The sequence below is a fragment of the Salvia splendens genome, chromosome 15 (assembly GCF_004379255.2).
Source record: "Salvia splendens isolate huo1 chromosome 15, SspV2, whole genome shotgun sequence".
Taxonomy (NCBI): domain Eukaryota; kingdom Viridiplantae; phylum Streptophyta; class Magnoliopsida; order Lamiales; family Lamiaceae; genus Salvia; species Salvia splendens.
In genome coordinates this window covers 6,229,626-6,255,375 of record NC_056046.1, presented here as the reverse complement: position 1 = coordinate 6,255,375, position 25,750 = coordinate 6,229,626, and the positions used below count along the sequence as shown (strand labels likewise).

The following is a 25,750-nucleotide window of genomic DNA, read 5'->3' as shown; positions in this document are numbered from 1 at the left end:
ATACCTATGCATTGGAAGCTTCGACTTGGACCAATGAAGTTGGTCCGTGAACGAATAAATGGTGTAGCAAACTTGATGGAGACACGACACTGGAAATATGGATAGGTCTTTGTATTCTTATTCACAGTGCAGACGCGAGGGGTGGCATCGCGTTTGCACTGGATCGACGCACCTTCAATTTAATGGCTCCGTCAAATTTTGGCAAAAAAACAGTGTTCTTGACCATTTGTTTATAGTGAAAAATGGACTTTAGTCTAATACGATTTCAAGCAGCGATTGCCAAAACAGATATTTTACTGCGTCGGACCAGATCAGAGGCCGGTTCGACTGGACCAATCTAGTGTAACAAAGTTCAAGTACGTATACAAGCTAATACTGTACGAACGATCACACAAGAATCTCAACAAAGAATACTATTACAATTCCTAAAGTAAATACGCTTCTTTCATTTTTACAAAAACGATCAATCACCCATGCAAAAGTGCATCTTCATCTGGCAAAATCACGGCCAACAGAGAGTACTTCACTCGCAGCGATATTTTACCCTTTTCAACAACAAGCCTGGCACCCGACACCACCCAGTACCCAGGCGTGTCCTGAGGTCCCCTCATCATCTCCATCGTGTCAACAAACTTGAGAAGTTTAGCGGTTTGTGTAGACATTGGAGGGCCATCGGGGTATAGAGCTGAATTGATGTTAACATCCGATGGCTTCGGTGCAGCTTTCTGTGCACTGGAGAAGTGGCTGCTAATTAAAGTTGATATAATTCCCGACTTTTGAGCCAGTACAGGGGAGCCATCCCACTCTGGTTTCTTCACCACTGTTGCGCTGCTAACTCTGGAGAAGTGGAGGCGTAGGAATAGGACGTTTCTCAAGCCGGATTCCTTCACTTCAAATTCTGCTCCAGTCACTATGGCAAGGTCGTCGTCTGACTCCACGGGTGCACTGCATACATGTGAGAAACTTTTCCACTGGACCTTCTCGTAATACCTGCGATCCACAGAGTTACTATTCCTTCCACCCGACTCATTATGAAGTTGGAAGCTTTTTGGCAAGGATGAGAGGTGTTGCAAATGGATTGCTAAGCAATTACTTCTTTTTCCTTCTAAATAGAGTCGCAACCCGGTTACTGGTTTATTTCCCACATCCACCTATTCAGAATAATTTAGAGGCAGAATATTAGCAATTAACGTTAACTTTATTGACATTGATCAGAAAAGGACAAGGAAAAGGAAAATGATAAGATATATGAACAATCAGCTCCTATGCAATCAATTATATATCACTTGAGCTTAGTTGTATTGACTGTTATGCAACAATATAAGACAAAGACTTCAGTTCTAAAAAAATCTTAGAATATGTTCGTTGTGTGAACTCTGGTTGAACAGCAGTATCTTATTCAGTGATTGATTCCTCAAAGTAAAACAAATCTTTTTAAGACATCGAGCAGGGACAGGACTTAGAGCATCCACAATGGCGGATGTCCCGGCGGACGTCGGACCGGCGTGCCGGACGTCCGCCATTAGGCAGCATGCATACGGATACGGATGTCCGCTGCGGACACCAGAGTTCCGCGGCTTTCCGGGACGTCCGTCGGGACGTCCGCCATTGTGTTGACACGGCGGACGTCCTGATTTTTTTTATTGTTTTTTGTGGATGTCCGTCGGGATGTCCTTGGGGATGTCCGCCATTATGTAGTGGGATGTCCTTATGACGTGGCAGTGCAGTGGGATGTCCTTATGACGTGGCAGTGCAGTGGGATGTCCTTATGACGTGGCAGGAGGTGTTTTTGGGAAGTCCGTCGGGATGTCCGCCGGGACATCCGTCCCATTGTGAATGCCCTTATAGCAAGTGAAATAACAAACTCGACACCTAAATCTGTTTTCGAGGGGAGTGATTTTATCTGTAACTACATGCATGATCGGCAGATTGTACCCACATAGATAATTAGAGTGTTTCATAGTCTTTACCTCATCAGTGTTGACATAAAGCTTGGGACCCATCAAACTGAATTGCAAAGAAGCAGCGCCGTGCTGCTTTCTATCAGGGCCAAGGGGTACATCACCAAATACAGGTGCCCATTGCCTTGGGAGCTGGAATTCCAAGAACTGATATAATTCTTCAATAGGTGGCTTGTCTGCAGACAGTAAAAACTTTCTAATAAGATGGCGAAAAGATGCTACAGAGATAGAGAGATTGAGTTTTTATGATGGCAGCTATATTATTACGTCATGATAGCAGATTTCAATCACAACAATGAATACTATAGCGATACTATACTAATAATAGCTGAGTTGAGACATATTTATTTATAGTACTAAAATTGTTCTCTGGAGCATCAGATATTTTGAAAATAAATTCATGACATACCCCTAAAGGTGCCATTTTATGTTTGCATAGTTGGAGGAAAAATGGTATCTAGAAGTACATTATTGAAAATAGAGACACATTACCAAGAGTAAATTGGTTTTTATTTTTTGAAGCGAACATGAGCAATTGATCTACTGCAATGGAACTTTTGCTTACATCGCAAGTATAGATTGATAGCATGACCAAGGAATCCACTCCCATCAATTCCACTCAAGAGTGATGCAATTGGAATAAAAGACATAGATATCACTTCAGGCTCAAGCTGAACCGTCTGACACCACTTGTTATGAGGCATATTTCTTTCACTGCTTCCACCTCTCCTTCTCCAGAAAAAAGTTATTTCCTGGAATTATCACAATAAATATGAACATATGTAAACACGTGTCAAGTTAATATTTTTATCTTAGAAACAGTACATAAAGGTAGTGTCATAGAGTAGTAGAAAAGTCCCCTTTCAAGAACCTCTGTACTAATCTACCATTCATCAATTTATATTGCGAAAAGCCGGAAAAAATTACCTCTTGGTTAGACTGGAAACTTGGTGTACTGGGATCCAAGAATGCAATTCCTCTTTCATTAGTCTCACGCTGATAATAAATAAATAAAAGTATTAAAACATCACAGCAATCTTGTGCTTCAGGATATAATGTTACATAAGATTTAGGGGTGGGAGCATAGCTAGGAACTGAAAATGAAGCCCTGGCATGGTCATGTCTTCATGTTGCCACCCTCATATATACCTTGGTGAACTGTAATTGCTCATACATAGCTTGCAAGACTAACCACACACCTTTTGGTGTTACCACCCACCTCCCCACACCCGCCCCCCATAAAAAATCCCACAATAACCAAAGCAACCTAGCTTCCTTTGACAGCAACCTTATGAGTTTAGAAGTAGATTGCCATCTCAAAAGTTAGACAATCATTCGTAATATGGACTAGGTTCAGGCTTGAATATTTTATGACAACTGTGAGTTCTGATTTGTAGTTAATGAAGGAGGCCATAAATGCAATCAACAGAACATACCATTTCCCTGCCATAAGCTTTCTCAGGATTCACACTAGATTCTCCACTAGCATCAGCAAACCTCTTGTCTGCCACATCCTTCAATCTTTTCTGTACGTCAGCAGGTTGAAGAGGCGATGAGTATTGCTGCTTCAAATATACAACATCCTTCCCCCCCATCTTCACACCAACAATGATATGGGTCCCGAACTTCTCAATGAACCTGTGTATGCCATTAATTATTATTAAGATCTATAACTTCCTACGTAGTAGTATGCAGTTAAAAAAGGATTGAGATGGGTGCCCACAAACCATCGTTCATTAAGCGATAACCAGAAAAGAATATGTGGCATTAAAAAAATGAAAACAGTGCGGAATCACAATCTTCTGATCCTTAGTGATCAAATTCTTATTTCAGATGAGCAAGCTACGGTTTTCCAGAGAAAAGATAATGAAGTGTTAAGAGGATAGATACGATCAGTCACCCAAAGTTCAGCGAGTTAACTCAAATCATGCGGTGAAGTACAATAAAAAAAATTAGACCAGAAAGCAATCAAATTACAGAAAAGCAGGAGCAGTTAAGTAGAGTGAGTATGAACATTCCAGAAAAAGTAAACAATGCTCCTTGCTCACCTTGCTAGAGCAGCAGGATCCCAAGACGATGGCACTGCTTGTTTAACATGATCTCGGAGTGCTACTTGGGTCTTTTCTAATGCAATGCTATAGAGGCTAATAAACACCCCATCAAATGCAAGAGATTTCGTGAAGGCAGCATCTTTCTGCCAACAACCAGTGAACTCAAAGGCCGCATTGAAATGGCCGGTCGGAATTTTACCTGAAAGTGATAATTCCTGGTTGAACTGTTCCGACATCTAGAAAACAGCAAGGAAAATTCGTTACCACTTTACTCATAATCCATCCACTTCTCCTCCCTACTAATCCCCCAATTCACTACATTACAATTGATAACCCTAAACATTGAACCACACCAAATCACATATTCACAACTGCACAAACACAATCCAGCTTTCTGACATACACAAATGATCAAATTTCAACATTCGAAGAAGCACATGATCACAATTACCTGCTGGAACGAAAAAACATCGGGGCTGAATCGCACACGGTCGCCCTTATCACAATTGATCGACTTAGGCACATTCTGCACCAAGGTGCCGCCGGGGATGGCGATGTCTCTGACCTGACCGTCGTCGATGGCGATCAGCCGCTGCTGCTTCTTACAGTACTTCAATCGGAGGTCTAGAGTCAAGTCGTATCCCAAGCCAATACACTGCACCGCCTCCTCCGCCGCCGCCCGCAGCCTCGTTGCTATTTCCTTCCTATTACTGCTGCTGCTGCTCCCACCTCCGCCATTACTAGCCATGGTGGCACAACCAATTCCTGAAAATGGTGATCGGAAGCAGAATTATGGAGGAATTGGGAAAGTCGTCGGTGTGTGAATTGAATTGGTGTGGGCGTTGAAAGAAATGAGAAGATGAATTGGAGACTAGTAGATTTTTTAATTGAGGAATAATTGGGGGTATCAAAGTGGTGAGATGGTTTGGAGCTTCTTCATTTATTAATTTATTTATACTTTAAAATATGATTGGGCAGATGATCAGCGACTGTTCGCAGGAACGCGGCGGCTGTTGGAAGTCAAAATCAGCCTGCTTCTCTCAAATTCTAATTTCTATATTACTAAAATATTTAAAATTTTTAATGAAAAAATCATTTTAGAGTTAATAATTCAAGGGAATGTCCATTTTATAAAATGATCCTTTATTGGTTTTAATTCTTTTAGACAATGTTTCGAACAACAGTCACAGATCGTTTTCCGAAACAAAATTTGGCGATTTTATTTGAAATTCAAGAGATTCTTGAAAAATAATTTCATCTCCAAAGCTAGATATACTATACTACTTTCTGTATTCTATTTAAGACATTTCTTTTATACATGGAATATAAGAAAATATTCATATGTCCGATACTGGTAGATAGATCCTTAATAATAGGACTTTGTCCATTTGTTGTCTTAAAATTAAAGGTGCTACTATTAAATTTGACAGTGAAGGCAATTTTGACTCAATTAGTAAATTAAAATATTATCAATTAAACACTATATTAAGGTTTTTTTCTGAACATATAAAAGTTTTATGCTTTTGTCCTAAAGATATACTAATATTTTTCAATTTTGGTTCACAATATTATGAATATGTTTAATTGGCTCTGTGCGCTACATGTGCACGTGGTGTGCGACCCGCCAGTTTTCCCATCCTAGCTAACTATAACGTCCCGCTACCCCCACAATGCGGCACGTTGTTGATGCTTAAGAAAGATACATTGACATTCTAATTTGTGTGAAAATGTTATGTTGGTGAAGAATTGCAAGCTATTTAAAAGCAAAATAGGCTACTGACTTAGGAGCTAGTCCAAACAACATTAAATTTTAGTTCTAGTTTGCTAATATTCTTTATTTTTTACTCCCTTCATCTGCCAAAATCTGACACGTTTTGCCGTTTTGGGTTGATCAACATTTAAAAACACATTTACTTTATTTTCGCTTTGTAGTAAGTGGACCTCATACTAATTTACTCCCTCCATTTCACAGTAGTATCGGCATTTCTTCCGATATTGAGATTAAGAAATATGTGTGTAATGTATTGAATAAAAAGATAATAGAATAGAAGAGATGAAAAAGTAGAGAGAATAAAATAAGAGAGAGAGAAAAGTAAGAGTGAGAAAATGTATTATTTTTTGCTAAAAAGAGAAATGATTCAACTACTATGAAACATCTAAAATGGAAAAATAACTTTACTGCTACGAAAAGAAGGAAGTATTAATAAAATATATCCCGTTAGTAAGAATATTAGGCTTGTAAGATACAACAAAAAAATTGGGCTGTTAATAGCCCGTACAAACTCATAAAAGGAATTCTTGAAAGAAAAATAGTATGGCCCATCTATAAAATTTTATTTATTTAAATAGGCCCATTTTAATTATGCTGTTCAATTAAAAACTCTTGTGTATTTCTTATAAGATGTAAATAAGCTACTTTATCTGAATTTGGGTTGAACGATATGGTCCAATAACTTCTTAATTCAACCGGGCTCGTAATAACTTCATTTAGTCACATACCTCTAATATTTAAGGCATAAAAAATAAATACTTGGATCGATTTTTTTCATAAACTTTAGTAAATATTTTTGTTGGGATTAGCATATGTTTCAAGTTTACTGTAAATTTCAAGTAATTTTGTAACAAGATTCGTTTGATTGAGACATATTTTATCGTTCATGTCAAGATTGGAGATTTTGACGTAATAATCATCGATTATTTTTTAGGAATGGGAACGAATTTTATACTAAACATAGTAAAAATAAAATAATGGATGAGAGAAACATCATATGGCTAAAAAATGTAAAACTTTGAATTAGTTGCCACACTCTATAAAATATACAGCAAGCATGGGAATTGTATCATTGTTTTATTCAATAACCAGTACTCCCTACTATTTGATTAATATTTTAGTCAAAGCTAATAAATCCCATTAATTGAATGAAGAAATATTGTTAGGATCCCTACAAAAATAATTATGGTCTATCCTACTTACATAATTAAATATACACACTTAATTTTTTATCTTCTTCTTTTATCCAAGCCCACCATTACACATTCCTTTCAAATTTCAAATATATGTTCTTAATCTTTTTTTTAACTATTAGTTTTGTTTTCTTCTTAACCATGCAGTCATTGTACATCCCACAAATTTCAAATATTTGTCGTAATTTTTTAAAATTCAATTTTGAAAATTGAAAACTATGCCTTAATTCCGGGATGGGTCCTCATAATTCAACAGATCGGAACACATTTAATGAAAATACGTGATAGTAATAGTTTCCAATTGAATTATTTATTCTTGTTCAATATCAAAATTTAAATTCCAGTGAGAAACGTGAAACAATGTGGTACTACTATTTATTATACACTATTAAATGTGACACCTACAAGCCTAAATATTTTACCAGACCATTAATTTCTGAAAATAACGTGTACGTATCTTGAAAAGAAAATTATGTGTCTGGTACCAGCTACCATACATATCTATAATTATGTGTTATATAAAGTTTTGGTTTTATAGTTATACGTGACAAGAATTCCCCAATTTTGACTTAAATTTTGTTTTATACGTAGCATAGTTTTAACAATGATATCTTGATATCATTTTTCAGTGTATAGTAAAATAGAAACATTCAATTTTTCAACATAAGATGTCCGTAATTTCTCAAACAGAATTACTATCAACACTTTGTATCGAAAATTTTGTGAATTTTTATAAATTTTAATCCTAATCTTTTTGTTATGAAAACTTACTATACAATTATTGTAATATTCACACCACATGAATAATATAGATAAAAAAGAGTGTTATGCTTTGTACTTGAAAATTTATTTGTCAAATCTAAAACAAACTATCCATTTGACATATTAAAGTAGTCCACTTAATTATTTACAATGCTCCAAATGTAGACTCGGCCTAATTATTCGGTAACCTACTTCTAACCTTGACACATTTACACATAGTACTATCGTTTTTTTCAATATCAGTCATGAATGCCATTTGCTGAGGATTCACCTAAAAACACTTAATTTACTTGAATGTGTTGAACATTTCTAGTTGTTAATAATATTTGAGTTTTTGTACTAACTCATTAACTATTTCATGACTAATGTGGTAATACAAGTTTCATTTTCTTTTGTAAATTAACCAGATTCATATGACCCCCCCAAAAAAAACTAGCTAAAAAGTTTTATGTCTTTGCTACCATTTTGGAGTAGTAGAAAACAGCGGTATCGCTTGCATATAACATAATGCAAAAAACACGAAAAAAATAGACAAATCTTATAGATTTAATGATTCAAATTTGGATGTTTGAATTTGAGTGGACAGTAAATAGTGATCAATACATTGTATAATACATTTTCTGATACACCACTACAAACTTGACATGTGGATCTCATGTTTTGGAAAGAAAAGCTATTATACAATGTAATAGATGATCCGTTCTGTAAAAGCAATAACAATAATAAGACAATAACGATTAACAACTTGTCAAAGCAATAAACTGAACGTACAAAATGAAATTAAAGATTTGAAAATGATTTATGAGCAAACCCCAAATATTATTAGTATAAAATTAGATGTGAAGTACTCCATCCGTCCCCGATTAAGAGTCACACTTTGACTAGGCACGAGTTTTAAGAAATGCAAAGAAAAATTGGTTGAAAAAGTTAGTGTAATGTGGAACCCATTTTTTTATATTGGTTTTATAATAAAATGTGAGTGAAGTGAGTTAGTGGAATGTGCGACCTACTTACCATTTATGGTAAAAATGAAGTGTGATTCTTAATTGGGGACAGACCGAAATGGAAAAGTGTGACTATTAATTGGGGACGGAGGGAGTAATACGTTTTCCTTATGTTTCGTGACTTTATTCACGAGTTAATAAACGCTCGAAGAGTCACAACTTAATAAAAGTTTGTTTGAACTAATTATTTAGTGAAGCACTTCGTATATAGCTCATGAAATGAGATAATTTTGTACAGTTAATTAATAAGATGAGCGGTTAGTCTCTGGTAAGGAGTATTTTATAATGAAGAATATATCACTAATAAAAAATTAAATAAATGTTGACAATGTGAGTATATACAGATATGATAAAAAAAAGAAGCCATATAGATATGAAAATATTTAGTAAAAATATCATCACATTACATCCTGAACTATTTCCATTTTCACAAAATTGTGTTATGGATAACTACCACATAATTATCGCGGTCACATTTGATGTATTTAATCGACCATAATTTGTTTTAAATTACAAATCTGCCATTCAATCAATTTAATTGATTTATGAATTTTCTTAATAATCGTAATACACAAATCAAATCTGACTCAACTCAGTAATATTAAACCGCGTGTATGCTTTTAACAAACTCATAGGGTCAAAAAATAATTTAATTGAAATCAATTCAAGATCTCTGACAAACAAAGCATTCGTATAAACTAAAGTAACATAATTTTTTATTGCATAAAAGACGACATGATAATCAACTTTCACAAAAACTTTTCCCAATACCTTATTGATTTTAAGATTATTATGATGATCATTACTCATTCCAACATGTAAAATTAGTCCTAAGAGCTCATGCCTCGGATACTTTTTAGTGATGAAAGCAATTTACATTAATTACAGTGTTCAATATAAGTTACCATAATAATAATAATGGACTACATGTAATAGGATTATAGGATATGTAAATAAATTTAAATATTAAAGTGATTTAGTATAATAAGATAGTTACTACTCTATAAATAAAATCGAATCATATTTTTTTATAGACGTTCAAAAAGAAAAGAAATGTCATGAAAAGTGAGAAAATACAAAGCCCATAATCCGCAGCTTGTCTCATTCATCAGCTGCGATGCGTAGCAATGCCTCCTCCATAAATCCCAAATCCCAAATCTAAGGAAAAAATAGTTAAATATGAATCCATGATTGAGATACAAGGATAGGAACTTCAATCAATCGCAGTCACAAATTTACAGATTTTTAATTATTGCTAGAATTTTTCATTTTTGGGTGAATTTAATAAAGAAGAAGAAGAAGAAATGGAAATAAATTTAACCACGCGGCACTGTTGTTACCTCGTAAACGTGGAACCAAAATTCAAAACTCTTCGCTTCTTCTCTCTCTGTTAGCAGCGGCAGCACTTTCTCCTTCACTCAATCCATCTTTCTCCTCTTTACACCTGATTTGAAATCTTTTTTTTATAGCTGTGGATCAGTGATTTTAGGCGGGAAATCTGATAAAGTCATGATTGAATCGTCGCCGCCGGCGCCGTCTTCGTCGGCGGAATCGAGCTTCCGGGAGTTGGATGAAGTCTTTTTGCAGGTCATCCATTGCATCTCAAAACTCGTTCATTGCTGTTATTTGATTCTTCGGAATTGTTCAATTTGATGGGAAGTTTAATAAGTGATTGTTGGATTGGTGCAGACTCAAACACGGATATGGCTGGGGGAGCTTCTGCATACGAGATTGGATGAGGATTTGGCTCTCCCTGATTTGCTTCAAGATGGAGAAATACTGTTAGTCCTAGTGTTTTAATATTGAAATTGGGAGGATTCATTGTTGTTTTTGCTTACTAGTTCACTGTATTCGTTGGCTGTTGGGGATCTTGATTGTTGGTGTTTGGGTTCTGATTATCTTTCTAAATTTTATCTGCTTCCTGATGTTTGTTTAAGTGAGTTTAAAATCTGAATCGATCTTCCCATGTATTTGGATCCCAAAAGGTTGACATGGATGTTAACATATTTGTATATATATACCGTTATTAAGTGCTAACTTTGTAACTGAACTTTTAATGCATTAGTCCAGGATTCAGTTTATTTATGATAAAAATAAGATGTGATTTTGAATTAAATGTTCATATCTATTGTCCTTGTTTAACTTAATGGATTTCATGATCAATTGGGTTAAGGAATCTATGCGCTTTATTTGAATCAGATGTTCCTCTGTTTCTCAATGTGCTTGATTGGTTCTTGAATCAGTGTGCTCTATTGCAATAGAAATGTACTGCTGTTGTTGAAAATAAGAATTTTTGGTTTCCTAAACTCAGTGGAATTTAGCCTGAGAAGCATTTGTATTGCATTTGCTAATAAGCCCTTGAGTACATTCTCCTTTATCTCTGGGAAACATTTCTATAATTCATTGATAATATTTTTCTGTCCCTTCAGGTTTCAAGTTTCTAGAGTAGTGTGGGACTTTTTGATGACCAAATGTATGGAGCTCAGGCATTTGAAACATAAATATGGTCCATTTGCTTCTAAGAAGAGCAGTGGGAGGTACAGGCCTTACTCCAATGTTGATTTCTTTCTAAAGGTAATGCATCATTTCTGGGTGTGCCCTTATTAAATTTTACACTGTTATGCTTTCACTTTATTTTCAGATATTTAGATGCGAATGCTATTGACATATGTGTTTCATGCCTCTTGTGACTGCCCTTGTCTGTGATGGTTTGTTAGTACCTTCCATCTAACTATTTTTCTTTCAGGTATGCAAAATTCTGGGATTGAATGGCATCGACCTTTTTTCACCAACTGATGTTGTGGAGAAAAGAAATATTCGAAAAGTATGCATTTGTATAAGAGCCCTTTCAAAAAAAGCAAGGTCTAAGCAACTAAGTGTAAGATATCTCTTATTACAATACAGTTCCTGTTATTTTCTGTGATTTCAGCAACACAGACTCTTCCAAAGCGTTACAGTCAGGCTCTTATTTTTGCTATTTTCTTTCAATCAGGTCCCAGACTTCGACATGGTTACTCACTCAGTAACCATGCCAACTGATATGGTAGGGGTGATAAGAAGGAGCTTAGAGTCACCACAGTGCACCTTTTCGAGTTCATCCAGTTATGGTTCACATAAGGGCTCAATTACGAAGCTGAAAAAGGTAAGCAATTACTTATTCTTCTAAATATAAGTGACAATTAGTTGTTATAGCCAAAATTTGTGATAGATGCTACCAGAAAGTTGCTGATTGATGTTTTCTTGACTTTATATAGAGCAACTTATTTTCACCGGACATCAGAGATGGTGATTCAAGTAGCTCAGATGAGTCAGATGAAGCAGAAAGCCGATACATGGGTGAAAATTCCTTTTCATCTCCAACCAATTTTGATGATGCCAATGGAGTGAATTCCTACCTAGAAGATTCACATGAAAATAGCTATGTATCTGGACAATATAGGACGAAAAATTTGGTGGAATCAGATGTCAAATGCAAATCTGACATCGACAAAGATATTTCTTGTTGCAGTGTTTCTAAGAAGATATCATATGATGGTAGTTCAAATGTAAATGGTGAAGAGAGACAAACCTACAACAATGGTAATGCGGATGTTTCAAGTGTGAACTTGACCCCTGAGAATGACGATCCTTACATGGGAGATTCTTCATGCATTGAGGTGGGAGAAAATAATTACATTGCCAATTATTTGGCATTTTCAGATTTAATGGTTCATGCAAATGATAGTAACTCTGTTGTTGGTGATGGAGAGAACAATATGTTTGATTTTTTTCTAAATGTCGAACCCCAAGGAGCTACTACGGGTGAGAGGAGTTTCCACAATGGATCACAAAGAGTGTATTCTGATGATGAAGATATGGAGGTTTCTTCCACAACTAGTATGACCTCTGTGTTGGGCCGGTTGCTCAACTTGGAGTTTGACAATCAATATGATGTGGAAGATTCATTGAGTTCGAATGTTAAATCTTCTGCATCCAAGGAACTTGAGTCTAGGAAACTCTATAAAGATGCACCTGTATTATCGGAAGAAGTCGAATCGCCCATTTCGGAGCACTCAAAAGATGACAACGCTGCTGAGAATAATGTCCTTAGGGATGTGATCATTGCAAATGAGGATACCGAGAGACCTCTTTTTGGTGAAGATAATAATAAAGAGACTAACGGGGCTATCATCCTTGGTTCAGATGAAGATACAGTAGAGCATGGAGGATCGGTCTGTTTAGAATTCTCAAACAAGAGTAAACTAGTTGAGGACATAGCTTTTCAATCTATAAACATCCAAGATGCTCCACCTCAGATTGTTTCTGGTGACACCAACACACATAGCTCTGTACTTGAAACTGTTTCAGCCCGTGTCCAAGTTGATGACAGGAACACAGCACAGGACTCGAGTGCCCAAAATAATATTTCTCCAACTGATGAAAACGGTGATCAGGTGATTATTTTCTACTACAAATTATCATGCAACAGATTATGTATTGAAAAATATTTAAGCCGCCTGCAATATTTAATCATTTTTCTTATCTCAGGGCAAAAGAGAAAAGGTTGAAAGTGATTCTCAACGGCCTCCGACGAAGCATAAGGGAAACCCATTGCTGAAAACAGTTGTGAAAGGCACAGCAGTTGCTGGTGTCATATTTCTCTTGCTACACATCAGGTATGGATGTTATGATATGTTGCTACACATCAGGTGTGGTCTCAATCTCAAATCTCTTATTGATGTAAAATGCCTTGCACTGCAGAAAAACCAATGCGAACAGTGCACAAGAACGTCGACAGAATCCTCAGACGCTGAAGCATAACGGACAGAAGCCCTCATCCGGGAAGCAACAAACAAGAAGTGTAGGGAAAGGGGTATATCCAACAGAGAAGCTCAAGCTATGAAATTAGCGTACATAAAGGCATGGTATTATCCGAGAAACTGAGGAAATGTAACGGCTAGATGGACGTGGGAGATTGCCCGAGAACATTGCTGCATGGCTTCTGCCATATCCGATTTTGATACAGAGATATAGGTCTAAGTTAAACAAACTCTTTATTTATGAATTTATTTTATTGATTATATAAAAAATTTATGTCACATTTCATTCCTTTTGTGCTTGATAGTATTAGAACCGAGATAAGCATCCCTTTACAACCTTATAAGTGGGGAGAGAGAATAGTCTAATTAAAGCTAGCTAACTTGATCAGTTATTTATCTTGCAACACAGTTGGTAAAAGTGTGAAATGAGACCATGATCAATTTACAATTTTCATCTTTTTATTCTTGTTTATAAAAGAATAGTACGACATGAAAGAACTTAAAATACTTCTATGAAATCATCTACTACCAAGTTATAAGGAGTAGTTCACTACATAAATCATCATACTATACACTGCTCTTTTCGTTCGAGGAAGTTGCTGTACAGACCTCGTTGTTACAAATCGGGCAAATCTGCGAAAATAAACAAATTAGTAGAAGCCTTATGGATAAATGAGTGAGATACATAAATTATCACATGATTATAGATTAACTTTTTATTTAGAGATTAAGGTATTCCCAATTTGTGTTACCTTGTTAATTTGAAGCCATTTGGATATACATTCACTGTGGTAGAGATGATCACACTGTAGGCTAACTAGATTCTCTCCCACTTCATACTCCACTTGACATATTACGCACCTATATATAATTTAGTTTGTGAATTTCAATGAATTGATGAATAATATTTGTGGAAATTATTAGGAAAGTGGGATTTATTACCTGTCAATAATTAAATTGGAGGTAGAGTTGCATGTAAGTGGACGTAAATATTTAGTAATTTCATCTTCTGATAATCCTTTGTTCTCTACTCCCACCATCTCTCCAAGGGCAATCAGCTCCTGCTTTCATTCAAATAAATTCCATTTATTATAGTAGTAGTAGTAGTAAATATTTATCAAATACAGCAGAAAAAATGCAATAACTAACACTTGATGAAATAGAAAAGAAAATGAATAAAGAAAAAAAAAAGAATAAAGAGAAGAGAGAAAGAGAGATAATTTGCCCTGTGCTTGTACCTCATAAGATAATTGGTCAGGATCAACATCATCTTCTTCAATTTCCTGATCAAAATACAATAAATTTTAGAAAATACTATAAAAATTGTTTAAAATAAAAACCAATTTTAGTCAGCTTTATTAAGGCACCAAAGCTTCTCTTGCAATAGGTCATTGGTTTAAAGTTTCCATTTTTATTTAGACATTATTTGTTGATCTAGGTTTAGTTATTGGTTAGGGACATGCTCTATTACTAGCTAAATTGCTCATTCTTTGTAATACTACTATATTGATCAATTGTACAATCAAATTAATGAGTCAAATATAAATAAGCTCGAGTTATGCTTTCTTACTGGACCTTCCTGTTTAATTTTGTCAAATGCCTGATAATTAATTTCTTAGTAATTAAAACTAGAGGTTTGTAGTTATACATACCCCATCTGAATAATAACTATCATCCTCCCAGTAATCTACTCCAGCTGCAATATAATACAAGAAAAATAAAATTAATTCTCATCAATAAATAGCTAGAGTTTAAATATGTATACCAAAAATCTAGTGCGAGTACTCATATAAACTTACAATTTATGGAGCCATATAAAAAATCATCATCGCTATATTCAAACTCTTCACCAGAGCTAGAAGAACACGTCTCGGCGGCTTCTTCATCGCCCGCGCTTTCTATAGTTTCCAGCACTGCCGGGAAAACTCTTCCCTAATTAAAAAATAAATAAATTAAACAACATTATTCTGCCCCATTGCATCGTAGTATTAAACTATGGAACTCATGCATTGCCCTATAATTATTAATTATTGCATGTAAAAAAAGTGAATGAAATTGGAAAATTATAAACCTCTTCAAGTTGATCCAATGTAGTTCTCTTGGTTCTTTTCCTTCTTTCCTCGTCCATCACGCTGTTGAAGAAATTAAACCTGTGATTATTGTGGTGTAATTAAAGAGAATATAAAAGAATACAGAAAGTGAGACATAAATTTAAGTATATATATAATGTGTATAAATTTGTTGAGTGCAAGCAAAGTTTGTGATGAGCGAGAAAGCAATCCATTAACCATTTCTTCCCATTCTTGTTTTCCAGATTCCGATATTACTTTCTCTGCTATTAATTGTTTGCCGTGTTTGAACTGCATTGCGGATTTAATTTATACACAAAAAACATAGATACTACAAAATATTCGATATCATTTGAGAATATTATTTTAGTACTACATAGTTTTAGTAATTTGTAGATTTATTAAGATTAAATCTTATTATACTCGACGTTAGATGAGGAGGCAACCCCCTATCGATGTATAGTAGCAATATGCATATAGTAATAGAATATTCAATAGTGTATAGATTGGATAAAAATATGGACATTTAGCCATTTTTTGCTAAAATATGGAGTAGACAATTACATAATTTTTTAAAAATTCTCTTCAATTTTTCGAAAAGCTAGAGCATAGATCTTCTTAGTTTTATGTAATTAAAAAATATAAAACGAGCAGAAATAATGTATGCATATTTATTAGTATTTCTTTGGAAAAAGAAAATGAACGCCGTTGCCGGGGATCGAACCCGGGTCACCCGCGTGACAGGCGGGAATACTTACCACTATACTACAACGACTTGATGTTCTCTTAGAAAGGTATAGTATTATTTATTTAACATTATTGCATTTATATTTAGGGTGAATTGGACATTAAAGTCACCTATTGTTAGTGAATTTTAAATTTTCTTATAATTTTAAAAATTGGTGTTTAACTAAATACATAAAGTTTCGCATATTCTGAAATTTTCTACTATTAATTTAAATTTCAGCCAAATCAAGATTGATAATTGATATGATGATATAAGAAAATTGACAGTGTGGGCCGTGTGGCATAAGCGTAGATGATAGATAGAAACATGAGGAGAAAAAATATTTTGTTTTTGTTTCTTTGTTAATTTGATAGCGACACATAATAGAGCAAAATAAGAGGTGAAGGGGTGATTTGAAAATAATAAAAAATATACTCTATGTTTACTATTCAAATATGAGAATAAATGAATAATGCCATTTGTTAAGTTTGTATGCATAATTGGTTTTGTGTATGTCGCTACGTGGTACACATTGACATCGCATAAAATGTAAAGATTGAGGCGTCCCAACAAAAAGAATGTTTTTCAAACTCATAATTGATCTTTTTCAGACTTTTCTTTGTATTAGCACTACTACTGTAGTTGAAAAAGTGGGTTTAAGTGGTGATGAATCCGCGAATTATTGATGATGATAAATGCTCGTAAAAATAAATTACGACACAAAGAATTTACGTGGTTCGATTTACTGAAGTAAATCTACGTCCACGGGAAGAAGGGAGGGCAAGATTGTATTGCTTGATCTGGGATTACAGCTTACAACACAGACTTGCTATATGCTATTTTATCTCTAGAGAGCTTAACCCTTTTCTATCTGATCTAAGTTCTATTTATACATTGAACTAAGGTCGTGGTTTGCAGCCCCACTAACAAGATCGTGGGTGAGCAATAACTGCTCAATAACTGCTTCGTACCACTAAATAGATCGTGGGTATAGCGGAGGTCGTGGAGGCCTTTCATGAGTCCACTAACTCCTAGTTCGGTCGAATGCCGAGACCGAACTGCTGGACTTTACCGATCAGCTCTTGCCGATCTGAGAGGAGAGCTTGACTGGTCGGCTTTTACCGAGCTGTAGGCTGAGTCCGAACTCTTTGGTCGTGCCGAACTCTTTGGTGCCGAACAGATACTCTTTCTTGGGCTCTGGGCTGATGGGCCGTCACTGTTATTGGGCTTGCCATTAGGGTTTAGTTCGTACCCCATCACTACCCCCCCCGAAAAGCGAAGTGAATCACTTCGGCGAAGCGAGTCACTTCGGCATTCTGGAAAAGGGTACGGGGGAGGCTGACATCAGGGGACGTGCCTTGCGCGTGCCTGCATTAAATGCGACAGTAAAATCCGGCCGTTGAATCCTGAAAAGGTGGGATTCGAAACGGCGCAACGATCTCGAAATCTTTCCCGTATCTAATAAATATGCTTTTTCTTCCTCATTTGAACACCTTTGCTGTTGCGTCTTCTATACTCTCTCTTTCTCGAGAAATTTTCTTCCGCTTTCAAGAGCTTCTTCAGACTTTCTTCACCTTCAAAAAGTAAGAAAAATGTCTTCTTCTTCTTCGGAGTCGGGTAGCGGTAGGAAAGGGGATAAGGGGTCTTCTGGCCGGAAAGAGTCCGGGGAGAAGACCGTAGAGTATTTCCATAGTATTTTGAGTAAGGATACTGTGATATCCCTACCCGAAAAATACTTTTTTCCTGGGGGGAAGGCGGTGGTACCTGACGGTGATCATAGGGCTGACTCCCCGCCGGAGGGGTACGCCACCGTGTACGAGGCCTGCTTAGAATGCGGGCTTCGTTTCCCCCTCCCTTCTGCCTTTATAGATTTACTAGATTTTTTTCAGCTTCCTTTAGGCCAAGTGACTCCGAACTCTTGGAGGCACTTGTCGGCCTTCGCTGCCGAACTCCGTGGGTTAGGAAGGGATTTGTCTTTGAAGGCGATCCTTAAATTCTTTCAATTTAAGAGGAAGGGGTCTTGGTTTTACTTGATCCCTTTACAGCCCTTTAGAGCCTTTTGTAAAACGAAGTGGCCGAAGTGGCAAAATCGCTTCTTCTACTATGATAGGACTGCGGCTCCTAGTTTTCCCTGGAGAGGGCCGGAGTCCGTTATCCGTCACCCTCGGCCTGAACCGTTGGACGCGCTCGATGGCGAGCTCAACAAGATTCCCATAGTTAGGAAACAATACACGGAGTCTGAGCTCGTCAAGGGCGACGTCGTGTTCGACATCTCGTCTTCGGACGAAGAGGCCGAGGGTGAGGATTTCTCTTTATCTTTATGCTCTACTGCTTTAACGAAGAAAATCTGACTTTGCTTTCTTGCTTTTTGGCAGTGTACATGCTGAGTAAGGCTAGCCGCAAATCTTCGGAGTCCAAGGAGCCGGAGAGGCCGAAAACCACCAGCTCGGCGTCTGATGCCGAGAGGACTCCGAAAAGGCAAAAAACCTCTTCGGATCCGAAGAAGCCGGAGTCGACTTCGGCAAGTAGGAAGGGGAAGGCCCAGAAGCCCCCGAGAGCGCCAGAGAAAGACGTGGTCTTGGCGCCTCCTTCGGAACATATCTGTGAGCCGTTTTTATGGCCCACGGACTTCGCCGAGGTGAATTCTCTTCTTGATTTTCTGGCCTTGCTTTTTTCCTGTATTTTTTGTGGCCCCTTTGTTGACTTTTTTCTTTATTCATTTTCAGAGGAACGATATGCTCTCCAAGCTCGTCGCCGTCGAACTCTCCAAAGCGTCCAATGACTATGCCGAGATGCAGAGGAAGTTGGCGGCTGCTTGTCATCGGGCCGAACAGGCTGAGGCTAACTTTGAGAAGGCCAGAGCTGCTAGGATTTCGGCCCAGGATGAAGCTCAGTTTACCAAAAACCAGCTCGTCATCCAGCGAGAGCAGACGAAGCGGAGCGATGCTGCTGCCGTGGTTGCCCAAGGGGAGGCTCTCCGTGTTTACACGGAGAAACTCTTTTTGAGCAGCCAGTTCTCGGCCTTTGTCGGTAGCCTGGTAAGGCTAATTGCCGATAAGGGCGAGCAGGGGGCCGACGTCGTGCTGCCTCTGTACAGCCGAGAAATAGCAGCTCGGCTTCAGAATCTGCCGCTCCTTGAGGAGCTCGCTTCATCTTCGGTCCTGCTTTCTGCAGACCGAGTCCGGAGTTGCCGAGCTGATCGGGACGAGAACCTGGAGGCTATCTTTGCCTCCGTGGGACCCGTTTCACCCGCTTCGACTTACAACGGAGAGGGTGAGGCCGAGCCGCCGGAGCTGGAGGCCGAAGTCGAGCGGGCCGGGCATCCGGAGAAGGAGGCCGATCAGGAGGCGGAGGCGAGGCCGGCAGGAGGCGAGGCGGAGGCTGAGGTAGTTCAGGAGAAAGAAGCTGAACCAGACCAAGGAGCCGGAGACGAAGCTGGCGGAGTATGATTTCGTCTCCCTTCTCTTAGTCTAGTTTCTTCCTTGTAAAATGGCCTTGAAGCCCTCCTAGTGTAAAAAATTTTCCTTGTGAATGAAAAAATTCTCTACACTTGTCTTCGTATAGCTTTTCGTACTCGCCTTTATTCCTGTTGTATTTTACTATCTGCTCGGTACAGCTGCCGAACTAATATAGCTGCTTTGTACTCAAGGAGATGGAGATACTTCACTGGAAACGGCTGTACTCTTCGGCTTTAGACGAAGCTGAGAAAAGAGCTATAACCGATCAGACGAAGAATGACGAGCTTCTGGCTCGTTTAGTGAAGCTGGAGGCCGATAATAAGGACTTAGAGTCCGATAAGAAGGATCTGGAGGCCGAGCTGAATACGACCGTTGCTGAGAGGACTGCGTACGAGGATTACATCCGTGTGCGCGGGGGATTGACCATATCAGATGTTCAGAGTCGAGTTGACGAACTGTGGGAGGAATATCATGTACTCCGGAGGAACAATGCGCTGGAGAGCTCGGCTTGCCAACAAGTTGTGAAATCATTACGGCGCTGGGCTTCTCGGTACGACATTGTTCTTTCTCGGCGCCCCTCCATAGAAAGATTCCTTCGGCATGTCGTGCCAACAGATGCTCGCACTCCAGATCAAGCCTCTGGTTCCCTTGTTCAAAATCATACTTCCAGTCAACAACGAACTCCGGAACAGCCGGAAACGTCAAGACGAGAACGGGCTCAGGAGCAACCGGAATCGTCAAGACACGGACGGACTGAAATTCGCCGAGGAGTTGTGACTATGAGCGAGCAAGATCAGCAGATGATTATTGCAGAGACTCTTCATCGCCGAGGTGTTAGGACTTCTCGGGCTCGGGGAAGAGGCGTTGGGTCGAGGATAGCATCTCGTCGACCTGCTTATTCTTCATCTGCTCGGAACAACCGAACTCGGCTTCCAGAGGATTTTGCAGATAGGTGGCTTAACTTCAGCAACCCTGGACAGTAGAATAGTCCTTTGTAATAGCGTAACGCCATTTTGTAGGGTAGCTGAGTTGTATGCCGAACAAGATTTGAAAAATGAAATTTTGTTTTCGCTTCTAACACTGTATTTACAGCTTAGCGAAAAAATTTCATCGTACTTGTCCTCGGTCTTATGTAGTAAACTTCTTTGACCGGACTTGGTCCTTGGTCTTATGAAGTAAACTTCTTTGACCGGACTCGTCTTTGGTCTGATGAAATAAACATCTTTGACCGGACTCGTCTTTGGTCTGATGAAATAAACATCTTTGACCGGACTCGTCTTTGGTCTGATGAAATAAACATCTTTGACCGGACTCGTCTTTGGTCTGATGAAATAAACATCTTTGACCGGACTCGTCTTTGGTCTGATGAAATAAACATCTTTGACCGGACTCGTCTTTGGTCTGATGAAATAAACATCTTTGACCGGACTCGTCTTTGGTCTGATGAAATAAACATCTTTGACCAGACTTGGTTTGTGTTCTAATTTGGCGATTTTTGTCGCTGGGATCGAACTTTCCCTTGTCCTAATTCGGCGAGTTTTATCGCGTGGATCGGACTTTCCCAGTTAACCGAAGTGGTCTTATGCAGTAAACCTCTTTGACCAGACATGGTCGTCCCCGGTCTTATGAGGTAAACTTTTTTGACCGAACTTGGTCGTCCTAATTCGGCGAGGTTTATCGCGTGGATCGGACTTTCCCTTATGGCAGTTCGTTTCAGACGAAGTGCTTGTTAAGCTGAATTGCGGTCTTGTATCCTCCTTGGAAGCTTGGACTCACAATCGTTGGCTTATTGCAGTTCGTTTCAGACGGACTGCTTGTTAAGCTGACTTGTGGTCTTATATCCTCCTTAGAAGCTTGGACTCACAATAGTCTTTAATAATCGATCTAAAAAGGGGATCAGTCTTTAAAGAACGATATACCTTGGTACCATTTGTAAGAGACGACAAGCACATAGAGACAAAACACATAGAGAAAAAATGAAAAAGACGAAAGAAAAAACTTTAAACTTTTTATAAAACGACAAGTAAAAAGTACAAGTAAAAACAAACAAATAAAAACATGTACCCCTATGACCGAACTAGACACAAGACAGACTGACCGGACTTTGTCTCTTACAAGTGGAACTTCTTGAGGTTGGAGACGTGCCATGTTCGGGGTACTTGTTCTCCTGACATGTGAGTCAATTTATAAGACCCTTTGCCGAGGACTTCTGACACCCGATACGGACCCTCCCATGTGGGTTCGAGTTTGCCCAGCTTTTCTGCTCGGCTTACTTCGTTGTTTCTCAAGACGAGATCTCCCACTTGAAATTGAAGCTTTTTCACCCTTTGGTTATAATACCGGGCTACTTGCTCCTTATACTTGGCTGCTTTTATGCACGCCAATTCTCTTCTTTCTTCGGCGAGATCTAGTTCGGCTCTCAGTCCGTCGTCATTCATTTCTGAGGAGAAATTTAGAGTTCGGGGACTGGGTACGCCGATCTCCACCGGAATTACGGCTTCAGTGCCGTACACCAGACTATACGGGGTTTCACCGTTGGAGGTTTTGGGTGTAGTTCGGTAGGACCACAGGACTTGAGGGAGATTTTCTACCCATTGTCCTTTGGCTTGTTCTAACCGAGCTTTTAACCCTTTCACCAGAATCCGGTTCGTTACTTCCGTTTGTCCGTTTGCTTGGGGATGGGAGACCGAAGTGAACCGCTGTTGAATGTTCAGCTCTTGGCACCAATTCTTGAACGTCTTGTCGGTGAACTGAGTCCCATTATCCGAGATGAGGATGTGGGGTATGCCAAATCGGCACACTATGTTCTTCCAGACGAAGTCCAATGCCTTTGAGCTCGTTATCGTAGCTAATGGTTCAGCCTCCACCCACTTCGTGAAGTAGTCCACGGCAACGATAAGGAATTTCATTTGCCGAGGAGCTTGTGGAAGTGGTCCCACTATGTCTATGCCCCATTGCATGAAAGGCCAAGGGCTTTGCATAGTGTATAGATCGGTCTGCGGCATCCTTGGGACATTTGCATGAATTTGGCACTTCGTACACTTCTTGACGAGCTGCACTGCCTCTTGTACCATGGTTGGCCAATAATATCCCCATCTCAGAACTTTCTTAGCTAAAGCTCTGGCTCCGATGTGGCTACCGCACGATCCTTCATGAACTTCTCTGAGGATGTAGTCCGTCTCTTCTGGTCCTACGCACCGCAATAATGGCTGGAGGTAAGACTTTCTAAAGAGGACTCCTTCATGAAGTTCGTACCGAAGTGCTCGGCACGTGATCTTCCGAGCTTCTCTCTTATCCTCGGGCAATTGTCCTTGATCCAGATACTGCAAGATCGGCGTCATCCAGTTCGGCGAGCTAGATACTGAATGTACCTCGGCTTCATCAATGCTTCGATGCATTAATTCTTCCGCCTTTGAGCTCGGATCTGAGGCCAACTTACTTAAGGTATCTGCTCGGCTATTTTCCGCTCTGGGAATGCGGATTATCCGAAAATAGGAGAAACTTCGGCTGATGCTTTGCGCTTTGTCCAAATACTTCTTCATTCTCTCGTCACGAGCTTCACTTGTACCCAACATGTGATTTACTATGACTTGTGAATCACAATGGACTTTGAGAGATTTGACGAGCAGACTTTGCGCTAACTGGAGTCCGGCCAGGAGGGCTTCGTACTCGGCTTCATTATTAGTAGTGGGGAATAGGAACCGAAGTGAGTAGGTTACCTCGTGTCCGTCGGGAGCGATAAGTAAAATACCAGCTCCACTTCCCATCTTGTTTGAAGCTCCATCTACGAATCCGCTCCAGCAGTCCGGCGGCTCTACTTCGGATTCCAAGGGCTGTGCTAGTTCGGCATTGGCAGAATCCTTCTGTTCGGCAATAACAGGAATTGCTTGATCGAACTTTGCTTCTGCAAGAAAATCTGCCAAGGCTTGTCCCTTGATGGCTTTCCGAGGTAGATATTCAATTGTGTGCTCTCCCAACTCTATAGCCCACTTGGCGATTCTGCCTGATGCTTCTGGTTTGGTCAACACTTGCCGAAGTGGCAGATCAGTTAAGACGCATACCTTGTGAGCATAGAAGTATGGCCGCAGTCTCCTTGCTGCATTTACTAATGCCAGAGCAATTTTTTCCAGAGGTTGATACCTTGTTTCTGGACCTCTTAATGCTCGGCTTGTAAAGTAGATGGGAAGCTGCTTTAGGCCTTCTTCTCGTACAAGCACCGCGCTGATGGTTTGATCCGATGCCGCTAAGTATAAGAATATTACTTCGGCTTCGGTTGGAGCAGAGAGAATAGGAAGCTCGGCTAGGTAACTTTTGAGCTCGTCAAAGGCCTTTTTCTGCTCGGCTCCCCACTCGAACTTTGGTGCCTTTTTCAACACCTTGAAGAACGGCAGTTGCTTTTCGGCTGCTTGGGAAAGGAATCGATTCAGTGCGGCTAGACATCCGGTTAGCCTTTGCACGTCATGTATGGACTTCGGCATTGCCATGTTCTGAACGATTTGAACTTTTGAGGGGTTTGCCTTGAGTCCGTCCTTTGAAACCCAACAACCCAGAAACTTTCCCGAATCTACCAAAAAGGTACACTTTTGGGGATTAAGTTTGAGGTTGGCTTTCTTGAGCACGTTGAGAGTGGACTTGAGGTTGTGCTCGTACTCCGAGGTGCTTTTGCTTTTGACGACTATATCGTCAACATACACTTCGACCTCCTTTCCAATCAGGTGCCGAAAAAGCTTGTCTACCATCCTTTGATAAGTGGCTCCGGCATTCTTTAAACCGAATGGCATCTTTTTATAAGCGAAAATGCCGAAATCAGTAATGAAGGCCGTTTTTGAAGCGTCAATCTCATCCATTAAAACTTGATGGTATCCTTTGTACAGATCAAGAAAACAAAAAATTTCAAAGCCTACCAAAGCTTCTACTTTTTTATCTATGTTCGGAAGGGGATAGCAATCTTTGGGACAGTGCTTATTTAGATCGGTGAAATCTATGCACATCCGCCATCCTCCTTCCTTTTTCTTGATCATGACAGGATTGGCCACCCACGAAGGATACTTCACTTCGAATAACACATCCGCCTTCAATAATTGACGGACTTCGTCATGGATGACTTGACTTCGTTCTGCCGCAAAGAGTCTTTGCTTCTGTTTTATCGGCCGGACTGAAGGATCAATATTTAACCGATGAGTGATTACCTCGGGGGGCACTCCGGTCATGTCCAACGGAGACCATGCAAAGACGTCTTTATACTCCTTGAGGAGCTGGATGGTTTTTTCCCGAAGTAGGGGCGTTCCCGCGAAGCCGATCTTAACCGTTCTGGATGGATCGTCTTCGTACAGCTGAACTGTCATCGAGTTCGGCTCCGGTATGACTTCGGTCATCGCCTCTGACTCCGGCTGCTGTGATTGCTATGCTTGGTGGTGCCGATCTGACTGCTCGGCACTTCTAAGCGCAATTTGCAGACATTCCTTTGCTCTCTTTTGGTCACCTCGGATGACCGCTATCCCTCCTTTAGTAGGGATCTTGATGGTGAGGTGATAGGTAGAGCAAACGGCCCGAACTGTGTTGAGCCAGTCTCTTCCCAGGATGACGTTGTACGGGGACCGAGCTTTCACCACGAAAAACTCAATCATCGTACTGGAGCTAGTAGGCACTTTCCCCACCGTGATCGGAAGGCTGATAATACCTTCAGGGCGGGTGTCCTCCTGAGTGAAGCTCTTCAGGGGAAGCGGAGCCGGACTGAGCCGAGCTGGGTCCACTTCTAGTTTGTCGAAGCACTCTTTAAAAAGAATGCTAACCGACGCTCCTGTATCCACAAACACCCTGTGGATCAGTTTGTTTGCCACTCCGGCTTGGATGACAATGGCGTCTTGGTGAGGAGAGATGGCCGGGACGGGATCAGCAGCCGAGAACGTAATCACTTCGTCCTGCTTCAGCCTTTTATGCGTTGGCTCCTCTCGA

General features: G+C 39.5%; 3 protein-coding genes and 1 non-coding gene across 4 annotated transcripts; 1 reads left to right on the top strand and 3 right to left on the bottom strand.

The window, feature by feature from the left end:
• Nucleotides 1-276: 276 nt before the first annotated feature.
• On the bottom strand, nt 277-4,939 carry LOC121766517 (MACPF domain-containing protein At4g24290-like). The gene is made up of 7 exons (XM_042162772.1): nt 4,464-4,939; nt 4,010-4,248; nt 3,398-3,599; nt 2,889-2,957; nt 2,527-2,713; nt 1,971-2,137; nt 277-1,151 (listed from the first exon to the last, which is right to left on the bottom strand). The coding sequence occupies exons 1-7, from the start codon at nt 4,758-4,760 to the stop codon at nt 468-470; spliced, it is 1,845 nt and encodes a 614-aa protein (XP_042018706.1). The 5' UTR covers nt 4,761-4,939; the 3' UTR covers nt 277-467.
• Nucleotides 4,940-9,803: 4,864 nt separating this feature from the next.
• Nucleotides 9,804-13,827, top strand: LOC121767586 (protein OPAQUE10-like). Its single transcript, XM_042163888.1, has 8 exons — nt 9,804-10,329; nt 10,432-10,523; nt 11,172-11,316; nt 11,489-11,620; nt 11,735-11,884; nt 11,997-13,175; nt 13,270-13,397; nt 13,483-13,827. The coding sequence occupies exons 1-8, from the start codon at nt 10,252-10,254 to the stop codon at nt 13,622-13,624; spliced, it is 2,046 nt and encodes a 681-aa protein (XP_042019822.1). The 5' UTR covers nt 9,804-10,251; the 3' UTR covers nt 13,625-13,827.
• Nucleotides 13,828-13,982: 155 nt separating this feature from the next.
• LOC121767587 (E3 ubiquitin ligase BIG BROTHER-related-like) lies at nt 13,983-15,711 on the bottom strand. Its single transcript, XM_042163889.1, has 7 exons — nt 15,613-15,711; nt 15,341-15,473; nt 15,194-15,237; nt 14,780-14,824; nt 14,484-14,602; nt 14,294-14,402; nt 13,983-14,174 (listed from the first exon to the last, which is right to left on the bottom strand). Exons 1-7 carry the CDS (start codon nt 15,667-15,669, stop codon nt 14,109-14,111), a joined length of 573 nt encoding a protein of 190 aa, XP_042019823.1. The 5' UTR covers nt 15,670-15,711; the 3' UTR covers nt 13,983-14,108.
• A 602-nt stretch (nt 15,712-16,313) lies between these two features.
• Nucleotides 16,314-16,385, bottom strand: TRNAD-GUC. Its single transcript has one exon. It is a non-coding gene; the product is annotated as a tRNA-Asp (tRNA).
• Nucleotides 16,386-25,750: the final 9,365 nt, after the last annotated feature.